The sequence below is a fragment of the Hyperolius riggenbachi genome, chromosome 2, assembly GCF_040937935.1.
Source record: "Hyperolius riggenbachi isolate aHypRig1 chromosome 2, aHypRig1.pri, whole genome shotgun sequence".
NCBI lineage: Eukaryota > Metazoa > Chordata > Amphibia > Anura > Hyperoliidae > Hyperolius > Hyperolius riggenbachi.
In genome coordinates this window covers 544,206,438-544,218,850 of record NC_090647.1, presented here as the reverse complement: position 1 = coordinate 544,218,850, position 12,413 = coordinate 544,206,438, and the positions used below count along the sequence as shown (strand labels likewise).

Genomic DNA, 12,413 nt, shown 5'->3' with positions numbered 1-12,413 from the left:
TGAAGAGTTAACTTAAAGACAGGAGAGTTAACTTTAGGTGTGCCTGAGGTAAAGTGTTTCCTGAATACTACATGCCTCGTCACCATGGTAATAACTACAGAAACATTTTAAAGACAGGAGATAAGCTTAGTGAATTGAGGCCAATGTGAGTTCAAGTAATCCTTACCCAGCCGTACTAGCAGACTGAAAGGAAGATGGCTGCACCCAATGCCAATCAGACTCATATCATTACACGCATTCACGCTATAGGAAACTCAGCCTAGGCGATCGCTTGGTACCGCCTCAGACAAGAAGCTATTGTCCTAACAGCTGTCCCACAACATAGTTTTGCAATCCGCCACGGCAGACTGCTAAGTGACGGGTGACGAACAAGCCTGTCGTGCCCGTACTTAGCAGCCACAGGGGGCGCTGCTCACTCGTGTGTAACCGCATAGTCCCCCCCCCCCCTCCTCCCTTCAGTAACCCTCCAGCTGCCAATTTATTTAGACGCTTGCAAGTGCTCCAGGCCAAATTATTTTAGCACATTTTTATTAAATTTCTTCTTTGTTACATTTCCCTGCTTCTAATTAGTACTGCGGTAATGTGTATTTATATCCACTTCTCACTAGGGGGCAGCGTAGGACAATAACTGAGAACTTCTGCTTTCAGTTTCTATATTTTCTGCTAGTAGAGAGAAATGAAAGCATTCCAAGTGTTTACAGCACAACGAGTTCTGCCGTCTGAGTTCAAAAGCAGCACACTTATCTCACACGAGATAACTCTGTTGAAGCTGCTAATGGGATAAAAAAGAACTAAACTCAGAACTTCCTCTCTGCTCCAAAAGATTATTAGCCACAGCAGGATAAACTTTGGGGGAAGGGATCGTCATTACAATTTATGGAAATTGGTTTCACATTCCTAGGAGCAATGAAATGGTTAAGCCGCAGTGTTTACTTATGAGCAGAGAGACATGGCATAGATCACAGCTCAGGTTCCCATTTTGATGTGGCTAACCAAACACAGAACACAGAACAGTGAATTAATTCAGCAACTATATGTGGAATAAGGCCCAGTGCACACCAAAAAGTAGTAGCATAATTGCAAACGCTCAGCACTTTTTGAAGTGATTTTTCAGAGCGATTCTAGGCATGTGCAGAGAGCTTTTGTAAACATGCCTAGAGATTTTTGGAGCGTTTTGTTGTAGCGTTTTTTTATATTTTGTTAAGAGTAGAGCTATAACTGAACAGCTTCTGTAACTAAAAAACGCTTGGACAATTGCTCTGATCTAGTGCGTTTCAGAGAGATTTCCCACTTTCCTATACCTAACATTGAGGCTGAATCGTCTCAGAAATCAGCAAAAACGCTGCAAGACCTGTGTTTGCATTTGGGAAAAAAGCACATCGCTCTGGTGTGATCCATCCCATTCAAATACATTAGCCAAGTGCTTTTGAAAGCACGGGCGATTTTAAAAGCTCTCAGAAGTGCTCTTGGTGTGCACCAAGCCTAAGGCTCTGTTTACACTACAGCAGAAAACTGACCGTGAACGAATGATCGGTTGTAGTAAGTGGATTATACTTTTGTGTGTGGCATGCGGCCGGGACTGTGCATACACAGTGGAACGTGACTGGGCTGGATCGAAGATTCCACTGCGGGAGAACAGCAATCGAGCCCACGGTCTTCAAGGGACTGCAGGAAGCCACACTGCAGGAAGCCCACGGTCTACAAGGGACTGCGGGAAGCCACACTGCAGGAAACCCCCGGGCTACAAGGGACTGCAGGAAGCCACACTGCAGGAAGCCCCGGTCTACAAGGGACTGCAGGAAGCCACACTGCAGGAAGCCATGGTCTACAAGGGACTGCAGGAAGCCACACTGCAGGAAGCCCACGGTCTACAAGGGACTGCAGGAAGCCACACTGCAGGAAACCCCCGGGCTACAAGGGACTGCAGGAAGCCACACTGCAGGAAGCCATGGTCTACAAGGGACTGCAGGAAGCCACACTGCAGGAAGCCATGGTCTACAAGGGACTGCAGGAAGCCACACTGCAGGAAGCCATGGTCTACAAGGGACTGCAGGAAGCCACACTGCAGGAAGCCCACGGTCTACAAGGGACTGCAGGAAGCCACACTGCAGGAAACCCCCGGGCTACAAGGGACTGCAGGAAGCCACACTGCAGGAAGCCATGGTCTACAAGGGACTGCAGGAAGCCACACTGCAGGAAGCCCCGATCTACAAGGGACTGCAGGAAGCCACACTGCAGGAAGCCCACGGTCTACAAGGGACTGCAGGAAGCCACACTGAAAGAAGACCCGGTCTACAAGGGACTGCAAGAAGCCACACTGCAGGAAGCCCCGGTCTACAAGTGACTGCAGGAAGCCACAATGCAGGAAGCCCACGGTCTACAAGGGACTGCAGGAAGCCACACTGCAGGAAGCCCCGGTCTACAAGGGATTGCAGGAAGCCACACTGCAGGAAGCCATGTTCTACAAGGGACTGCAGGAAGCCACACTGCAGGAAGCCCCGGTCTACAAGGGACTGCAGGAAGCCACACTGCAGGAAGCCCCGGTCTACAAGGGACTGCAGGAAGCCACACTGCAGGAAGCCATGGTCTACAAGGGACTGCAGGAAGCCACACTGCAGGAAGCCTCGGTCTACAAGGGACTGCAGGAAGCCACACTGCAGGAAGCCCTGGTCTACAAGGGACTGCAGGAAGCCACACTGCAGGAAGCCACGGTCGACAAGGGACTTCAGGAAGCCACGGTCGACAAGGGACTGCAGGAAGCCCCGGTCTACAAGGGACTGCAGGAAGCCCCGGTCTACAAGGGACTGCAGGAAGCCCCGGTCTACAAGGGACTGCAGGAAGCCACACTGCAGGAAGCCCCGGTCTACAAGGGACTGCAGGAAGCCACACTGCAGGAAGCCACACTGCAGGAAGCAGTGTCGACAAGGGACTTCAGGAAGCCACGGTCGACAAGGGACTGCAGGAAGCCCCGGTCTACAAGGGACTGCAGGAAGCCCCGGTCTACAAGGGACTGCAGGAAGCCCCGGTCTACAAGGGACTGCAGGAAGCCCCGGTCTACAAGGGACTGCAGGAAGCCATACTGCAGGAAGCCCCGGTTGACAAGGGACTGCAGGAAGCCATTCAATTCAATATTCACCTTGGAAATTCAGTCGTGGCTACCTGGATTAGGCAGCACTTGCCGGTGCTCTTTTCCTGCAGGTCCACCACTCCTGCTGTCTGTACACTGCAACACGGTAGAAAAAGGCACTCCACAGGCTTCAAACTTTCGTTTGTGGTTAATTTGAGCATGGACACATACATGTTACGGGTCACCTGACCCTTCCTCAAGTGGAGGAAGGGTCAGGTGACCCGTAACATGTATGTGTCCATGCTCAAATAAACCACAAACGAAAGTTTGAAGCCTGTGGAGTGCCTTTTTCTACCGTGTTGCACTGCAGGAAGCCACACTGCAGGAAGCCCCGGTCTACAAGGGACTGCAGGAAGCCACGGTCGACAAGGGACTGCAGGAAGCCACGGTCAACAAGGGACTGCATTGCAGCCCCTAGCCAATCACATCCACTACTCATCGGCGCGGGTGCACAAGAGTGTGCTGGAAGCATGTGCACAGCAATCGATAGGGAAAGCACCACGTTGCCATGGGGACGAGCGGATTTGACCGGCGAAAACAGGGGACAAGAGCACACTGTCAGCAAAGGTAACTGATTTTTGATCGATTCATGATGATTGACATACTGTTACAGGGGCGTGCCCTCAAATGCTTCTTAGCTTTTATATAGTTCTGTTGTTCACTGTGGTGACATTATCTGTACTGTGCCTTGACGAAGGGGACCCTGCATGGCCCCGAAACGATCTTTGGCAATACGTTCAGATGTGTTTGGTGATGGACCAATAAATGCAAGTTCCTTGAACATTGTGGTGTGTGGACCTCCCGTTGTTACTTTGGATTACTACAGCCAATTGGTCCAGCAACCACACAGTAGGTGTACGTGGAATGCAATCTGTTGGACTTATATGATACAATTTAGACGTTTAAGCCGCAACAATCTATTTTTTTCTCACTGAATTACAAAAAGAGAGAGGGATCCCCCTTCTCATAGCACAGTAAACCTTTTCAGAATCTGCCAGTAAACACGGGGGCTTCTCGGAGTCCAGACTAAGCATGTATCAAGCTCTGCAGCTCAGGGACACTGGCTTCAAATTTCTCTGACCTTCAAGGCCTGAAAATGTATTTTTAGATCACAAGCTGTACATAAAAATAAAAAATACACAGGCCTCTCAATACACCATCAGGGTAGAAAATAAACCTAGCCACCACGATGAACCTACTAAACAGCAAATAACCTAGCCACCGCGAGAAACCTACTAACTAAATAACCTAGCCACCACGATGAACCTACTAACAGTAAATAACCTAGCCACCACGATGAACCTAAACAGCAAATAACCTAGCCACCGCGATAAACCTACTAAACAGCAAATAACCTAGCCACCACGATAAACCTACTAACAGTAAATAACCTGGCCACCACGATAAACCTACTAACAGTAAATAACCTGGCCACCGTGATAAACCTACTAACAGTAAATAACCTAGCCAACGTGATAAACCTACTAACAGTAAATAACCTAGCCAACGTGATAAACCTACTAAACAGCAAATAACCTAGCTACCACAATAAACCTACTAAACAGCAAATAACCTAGCCACCACGATAAACCTACTAACAGCAAATAACCTAGCCAACGTGATAAACCTACTAACAGCAAATAACCTAGCCAACACAATAAACCTACTAAACAGCAAATAACCTAGCCACCGCGATAAACGTACTAACAGTAAGTTTATCGCGTTGGCTAGGTTATTTACGGTTAGTAGATTTATCGCGGTGGCTAGGTTATTTGCTGTTTAGTAGGTTTATCACGTTGGCTAGGTTATTTGCTGTTAGTAGGTTTATCGTGGTAGCTAGGTTATTTGCTGTTTAGTAGGTTTATTGTGGTAGCTAGGTTATTTGCTGTTTAGTAGGTTTATTGTGGTAGCTAGGTTATTTGCTGTTTAGTAGGTTTATCGTGGTGGCTAGGTTATTTGCTGTTTAGTAGGTTTATCGTGGTGGCTAGGTTATTTGCTGTTTAGTAGGTTTATCGTGGTGGCTAGGTTATTTGCTGTTTAGTAGGTTTATCACGTTGGCTAGGTTATTTACTGTTAGTAGGTTTATCGTGGTGGCTAGGTTATTTGCTGTTTAGTAGGTTTATCACGTTGGCTAGGTTATTTACTGTTAGTAGGTTTATTGCGTTGGCTAGGTTATTTACTGTTAGTAGGTTTATCGTGGTGGCTAGGTTATTTGCTGTTTAGTAGGTTTATCGTGGTGGCTAGGTTATTTGCTGTTTAGTAGGTTTATTGTGGTGGCTAGGTTATTTACGAACAGTAAATAACCTAGCCACCACGATAAACCTACTAAACAGCTAATAACCTAGCCACCGCGATAAACCTACTAACCGTAAATAACCTAGCCACCACGATAAACCTACTAAACAGCTAATAACCTAGCCACCGCGATAAACCTACTAACCGTAAATAACCTAGCCACCACGATAAACCTACTAACAGTAAATAACCTAGCCAACGCGATAAACCTACTAAACATTAAATAACCTAGCCACCATGATAAACCTACTAAACAGCAAATAAGGGGAAAAATATAGTATAATATAACAAGGATGCTGTGTCGCTCGCGGCCTTGCAGGAAGAGGATTCTGAGAATCCTTTAACTTAATAGATCTTCCTAATTGAAGTTGCGTTAGCTGATCTGAGCGGCCTTTGGGGCTCCAGGTTCTGCTGATCAGCCAGCTCTAAGACGCCTAGTTAGCGTCTTAATGATGAGTGCGAAAGAAAAAAGAGCAACGCCCGGCAACAAGCAGTACGCGAGCCGCCAGAGGCAGGGAGAACGCAGCAGCGGTGTTAAAGGGAACCTAAAATCAACATTAAAAAAACCTGGGGCTTCAACCAGCCCCCTGCAGCCGCCCTGTACCCGCACCATCATTGAACGTTCCTCTGGTTCCCTGCAGCACCCAACTTTTGTTTTTGATGCGCGGCCCCGGTCCACGTGCCACCTGATCGCGCTCCCGTGGATGGGAGTGCTCTGCGCATGCACAATAAGGGGGAAATCTTTACTTTGCACGCGCAAAATGCTCCCAGCGACGGGAGCCACCATAGTGCAGAGGACTGGAGGATTGTTCAGCGAGGGAGCAGGCACAGGGTGGATACAGGGGGCTGGTAGAAGCCCAAGGTAAGTTAAACTCATTTATGTATTAGGTTCCCTTTAAAATTGTATGTACGCTGTATTTGTTTTTAATTTAAAAACTGCAGCATGGCCCTGTATAGTCACGACTATGCGGGACTAATAGAAAACCCCTTCAAGTAGCACGGCAACCTCCTGCCAGTTATACACCTGAGACGAGGCAAAGCTACCTGAGGTAAGCACAGAGGCTCATGCTGGATCCGCTTAGCTCTGACGTTGTCTGTTATTCACCTCATTCCCCTGTCCCTGGAACCACTCTTTAAAACTCTGACTCATGGCTAATCAGATCTGCAGGCAGTTTTGCCTCCTATTCCATCCTCTTCCCCACCCCTAGTGAATGGGGTTGGAGGTAAGAAGAGGAATGGACAATGCAAGTCCAACGTGAACATACCTCTGTGCTTTGCCTCAAGATAGGTATCCTTTAAAGGGGAACTGAAGAGAGAGGTATACGAAGGCTGCCATATTTATTTCCTTTTAATCAATACCAGTTGCCTGGCAGCCCTGCTGGTCTATCTCTCTGCAGTAGAATCTGAATCACACCAGAAACAAGCATGCAGCTAATCCTGTCAGATCTGACAATGTCTGAAACCCCTGATCAGTCTGCATGCTTGTTCAGGGGCTATGGCTAATAGTATTAGAGGCAGAGGATCAGCAGGGCTGCCAGGCAACTGGTATTGCTTAAAAGGAAATAATATGGCAGCCTCCATATACCTCTTACTTCAGTTCCCCTTTAAAGGACCCGAGCTAAAAGGAATATGGAGGCCGACATATTTATTTCCTGTTAAAGAGAGTCTGAAGCGAGAATAAATCTCGTTTCAGACCTCATAGATAGCAGGGGCATGTGTGCCCCTGCTAAACCGCCGCTATCCCGCGGCTTAACGGGGGTCCCTGATCCCCCAAATCCCCTCCGTAATGCGGGGGAGCGCTTCCTGGTTGGGGCAGGGCTAACCGCCTCAGCCCTGCCCCACGCGCGTCTGTCAGCGCGTATCTCCGCCTCTCCCCCGCTCCTCTCAGTCTTCCTTCACTGAGAGGGGCGGGGGAGAGGCGGCGATGCGCCGCTGATAGACGCGACTGGAGACAGGGCTGCAGCCGTTAGCCCTGCCTCCAGGAGCGACCAAGTCTGCGACCAAGTGTTGCAGTGGGGGGTTTGGGGGTGAAGGGACCCCTGTTTAGCGGCGGTTTAGCACAGGCACACATGCCCCTGCTAACTATGAGCTCTGAAGCGAGATTTATTCTCGCTTCAGTGTCTCTTTAAGCAATACCGGTTGCCTGGCTGTCCTGCTGATCCTATGCCTCTAGTACTTTCAGCCATAGATCCTGAACAAGTATGCAGCAGATCAGGTGTTTCTGACATTATTGTCAGATCTGACACGATAAGCTGCCTGTTTGTTTCTGGTGTGATTCAGATATTACTGCGGCCAAATAGATCAGCAGGGCTGCCAGGGAACTGGAATTGTTTAAAAGGAAACAGCAGCCTCCATGTTTTGTTATACCTCATATATATGGTTACAGATGTTCTTTAAAGGACACCTCAACTGAGAGAGATATGAAGGTGGACATACTGCATTTATTCCCTTTAAAACGATGCACCTTGCCTGGCAGTCATGCTGATCCTCTGCCTCTAATACTTTTAGCCACAGCCTCTGAACAAGCATACAGCAGACAAGATGTTTCTGACTGAAGTCTGACTGGATTAGCTGCATGCTTGTTTCAGGTATGTGATTCAGATACTACTGCAGCCAAAGAGATCAGCAGGATAGCCAAGCAACTGGTATTGTTTGAAATGAAACACATATGGCATCCTGCATATACCTCTCACTTCAGGTGTCTTAATCTGTCTACCACCAGGTTAGGCTGGAAATGCCAAGTCTTCATGACATGGTGCATTAATATTTCATTCACAAATCAGAAATTTACAGACGACAATTTGGAGCAGGACAAATGTTTAATGGGAACCAACAGTTATTATTCTCTCACACACGGAGGAAGGCAAATGCTGGGGGACGAGTTTCCTGAGCTCAACCTTCCCCCGTGAGAGAATGAAAACAGGATTTTTAAAAAAAAAAATTCAGACCACTAATAAGAAATCAGACAGCAGTTAGAGTCTGAAGCAGCTTTTTAGCTTATATTCTACACGGGCATGTTTGCCCCAGCTAAAACGCCGTTATCCCGCTGCTGAACGAGGGGTCTCTACCCCCAAATACCCTCCGTGGTGTCTGGGGATCGCTTCCTGTTGAGGCAGAGCTAATGACTGCAGCCCTGCCTCTCAGCGCATCTATCAGCGCTGATCGCCGCCTCTCCCCCGCCCCTCTCAGTCTTCCTTCACTGAGAGGAGCGGGGGAGAGGCGGAGATCTGCCGCTGATAGACGCGCATGGAGGCAGTGCTGCAGCCATTAGCTCTGCCTCCAGGAAGAGCAAAATCTACAACCAAGTTGGTCATGGATTTTGCAGGAGGGGATTTGGGGGTAGAGACCCCTCGTTCAGCCGCGGGGTAGCGGCGTTTTAGCTGGGGCAAACTTGCCCATGTAGAATATAAGCTAAAAAGCTGTGAAGTCACATCAGAGCCTCTTTAAGTCCGTATTATATCGCTCACTCTACCTGTAAACGTGCTTAGCCTATTAAATATATTTTTGCCACAGAAGTGCCTTAACCCTCCTGGCGGTTAATTAAAACCGCCAGGGAGCAGCGCAGCACAATTTATTTTTTTTTAAACATGTAGCTAGCCTAGAGCTAGCTACATGACAGCCGCTGTGCAGCGGCATCCCCCTACCCACTTCGATCGTCTCCGGCGATCAAGCCCGTCCGGAAATCCCGTTCTGAACAGGATTTCCATTAGGGCTTCCCCCGTCGCCATGGCGATGGGCGGGATGACGTCACCGGCGTCGTGACGTCAAAGGGAGTCCGGATCCACCCCTCAGCGCTGCCAGGCACTGATTGGGGAGGGGGCGCGGCCAGCAGCGGCTAATTGGCGCGGCGGCGATTGGCGTGCACACGCAGCTAGCAAAGTGCTAGCTGCGTGTAGCAAAAAAAAAAAAAAAAAAAATTATGCAAATCGGTCCAGCAGCGCCTGAGAAATCCTCCTGCGCAGCACAGCCCGAGCTCAGCTCGGGCTTACCGCCAGGAAGGTTAAAGAGAACCTGAACTGAGAGGAATGCGGAGGCCACCATTTTCATTCTGATTATTATTTAGTATTTATATAGCGCCAACATCTTCCACAACGCTGTACAGAGTTATACAGTCTTGTCACCAATTGTCCCTCAGAGGAGCTTTTTTCATTCTCTTATAAACAAAGCCAGTTACCTGACTACTGTGCAGATGCTCCGCCTCTAATACTACAAGTCACTGGCCCTGAATAAGCCTGCAGATCAGACGTTGTGACTCTGCTGGCTGTATGCTGGTTGCAGGTGTGTGACTCAAACATGACAACAGCCAAAATCTCAGCATGACAGCCAGGCAACCGGTATTGTTGCTGATGGAATGAAGAGGCCAGCCTCTGTATTCCTCTTACTTCAGATTTCATTTAAAACCTCACTGGCGTTATGATTATTTCCAGATCTAGGTTCTAAAAGCCATACAATTTTTCACAAGCTTTTACCCTAAAAACAAGAAGAAAAACATACCTCAGAGAGGTCTGCAGCAGCTCCTGCATGAAACTCACTGAGGGCACGGGATTACCACCCTGTTCTGTGGCTTTCCGTCCCGAGCCTGACTCGGGATTACCGCTAAGGAGGTTCAAGGACACCTTAAAGCGGAACTGTAAAGTGTTTTTAAACACATTGTTTCACTTACCCCAAGCCCCCAGCAGCCGCCCTGTCCCGCGCTGGTCCTGCCCGAGCCGCCGTTCTCCCGCCGCCAGCTACTTTCAGTTTCGCCGCCGGGCCACTGCGCCTGTGCGGCTCTGGCCACGCATATCCTTTCTCCACGTCCCCTGAGATTGCAGAGGGGAACGCGATAAAAAGATATGCTTGGCAGGGCTGCGCTGGCGTCGACTTAGAAGTCGACGGCACGGCGGTGGGAGAATGGAGGCTCGGGCAGGACCGGCGCGGGACAGGGCGGCTGCTGGGGGCTTGGGGAAGCTCCAGGTAAGTGAAAGAATGTGTTTAAAAACACTTTACAGTTCCGCTTTAAGTAAGAATGATGTGGAGGTTACCATATTTATTTCCCTTTAGGCTCCTTTTATAAACCTGCGTTGTTTTTACTGCAGGGCAATGCAAGGGGGCCTACCACACTTAATGCCTGATCCACCCCCGAGCGGACGCAGAGGAAATAGCACGTTACCGCCGGACCTCCATGCCAAAAGTAATAGAAGTCAATGGGCGCCGCAAACCTTTTAACCCTCTGGGCGATACAATTAGATCGCCCAGGAGGGGCGCAGCACTTTTTTAAAAATTTTTTTATTTTTTTAAATGATAGCCGCTGCGCAGCGGCATCCCCCCACCCACTCCGATCAGAGTAAGCAGGAAATCCCGTTCAGAACGGGATTTCCTGCTGGGCTTCCCCGGTCGCCATGGCACCGGGCGGGATGACGTCACTGACGTCGTGACGTCAGAGGGAGTCCCGATCCACCCCTCAGCACTGCCTGGCACTGATTGGCCAGGCTGCGCAAGAGGTCTGGAGGGGGGGGGGGCTGCGCGGCACGGCGGCGAGCGGCGGCAATCGGAAGTTACACGCAGCTAGCAAAGTGCTAGCTGCATGTAACAAAAAAAAAATTATGCAAATCGGCCCACCAGGGCCTGAGAACTCCTCCTGCACGACATACCCCGAGCTCAGCTCGGGATTATCACCCAGTAGGTTAAAAAGGTTGGCGGTGGAATTGCGGCGTGCATGCACGGAACTACGGAATGCGATAAGAGGATCCCCGGGAATCCCGCTGATGTACTCTCTGTCCAGCAGGTAATACGTAACTGGGCGAGGGGTGTGTGGCCCTATGCATATGACCCTGTTGGCGCAACTTGCTACAGGTTCATATGTTTGTGGGTTTTTTAAGGGTATCCCACCACAAACGCTCATTTTATGTGTAAAACAGGCCTCACAAACGCAATTGCGCCCTTAAAGTGCGACCCAATCTTGCTGCGCTCTACACAAAATAAACTAAAACAGCCTCTAGATGGAGCTGCCACTGGTTTATACTTGAAATATCATCACAAAAATACGACCCAGAAAGGAAATTAAAAAAAAAAAGTCACAGGACAAACACCCTGAGGTAACTTGTAGCGCAAGTCATTGAGAAGCTTTACTGACAGAAACAGGCACTAAAGTCTCCCTGTCACGGCAGGCATCGCTGAGGGAACGCGTACAAAGCCAATCCTATCAGGCTTCCACACAGCCATCCCATCAGGAAGAATAATAGACACCCTGCCCTGCTGACAGCTCCTGAATGACTCTGTATCCTGGGCCTAGCATCCTGCGCTCCCTCTGAGGGGGTTAACGGCACAGAGGGGATGGGAGAAGACGAGGGAAGGGGGGGGGATAAAACGAGAACCACCTTTTGTAGACGATCTTCAGATCTCTCCATTCCAGGAAGCTGCACATCTTCGGCTTTCGGGCTAAGACAGTCTGGACCAACTCCCTGGTAATCTTCTTCTTCTCCTTGTCAGACAGCGGCACGTACCACTTCTGGAGACGCAGCTTGCCTTGGCGGCTGAACAGGAGCATAAACTGCATCTGTGGAGGGAAGACAGAAAAGAGAGGAAAACATTAAAATGCAGCAAGGAGGATAAACCAAAAAAAAAGAAAAAAAAAAAAAAAAAAAACTAAAAAAACAACAATAACAAAAAAAACAACAAAAATTCTCAGCATGCTCTACAAAACTAAGACACGGTAAACGCAGAAAGAACAAACAATCAATACAGGAAAAAAAAAATCAATAAAATATTCATGACTTGTCTTCCGAGTGGCATTGTTCCTCTCCGGCTCCGGCAGACGCGGCGTTTGAATGAATGAATAAAAAAAAAAAATTGTATCGTAAGAGGGGCTCAGTCGCCGTGCTCTTATTTCCACATCACCACAGAGAGGGTTGCTCTGAAACAGGCGCTTATCTGCATGCCTAGGCTTTGGCAGAATCCCAGCTAGCAGCCACACGTGAGGAGGGGGAATGGTTGTGGGAGTTACTATGCA

At 48.9% G+C, this 12,413-nt stretch overlaps 1 protein-coding gene across 8 annotated transcripts in view; it reads right to left on the bottom strand.

Moving 5' to 3' along the window:
• The window catches only part of AP1S2 (adaptor related protein complex 1 subunit sigma 2), a 172,404-nt gene that overhangs the window by 136,421 nt on the left and 23,570 nt on the right, over nucleotides 1-12,413 (bottom strand). For 7 of the 8 annotated variants that reach the window (XR_011026562.1, XM_068270773.1, XM_068270778.1 and 4 more), the window contains exon 2: nucleotides 11,782-11,960. Coding sequence is in view for 7 of the 8 variants with exons in the window: in XM_068270773.1 (XP_068126874.1) it covers nucleotides 11,782-11,960 (179 nt within the window). In the remaining variant the exon portion in view is untranslated. Of the gene's footprint in view, nucleotides 1-11,781; nucleotides 11,961-12,178; nucleotides 12,396-12,413 lie in introns of those variants that run through there. The other variant, XM_068270775.1, reaches the window with a different exon arrangement.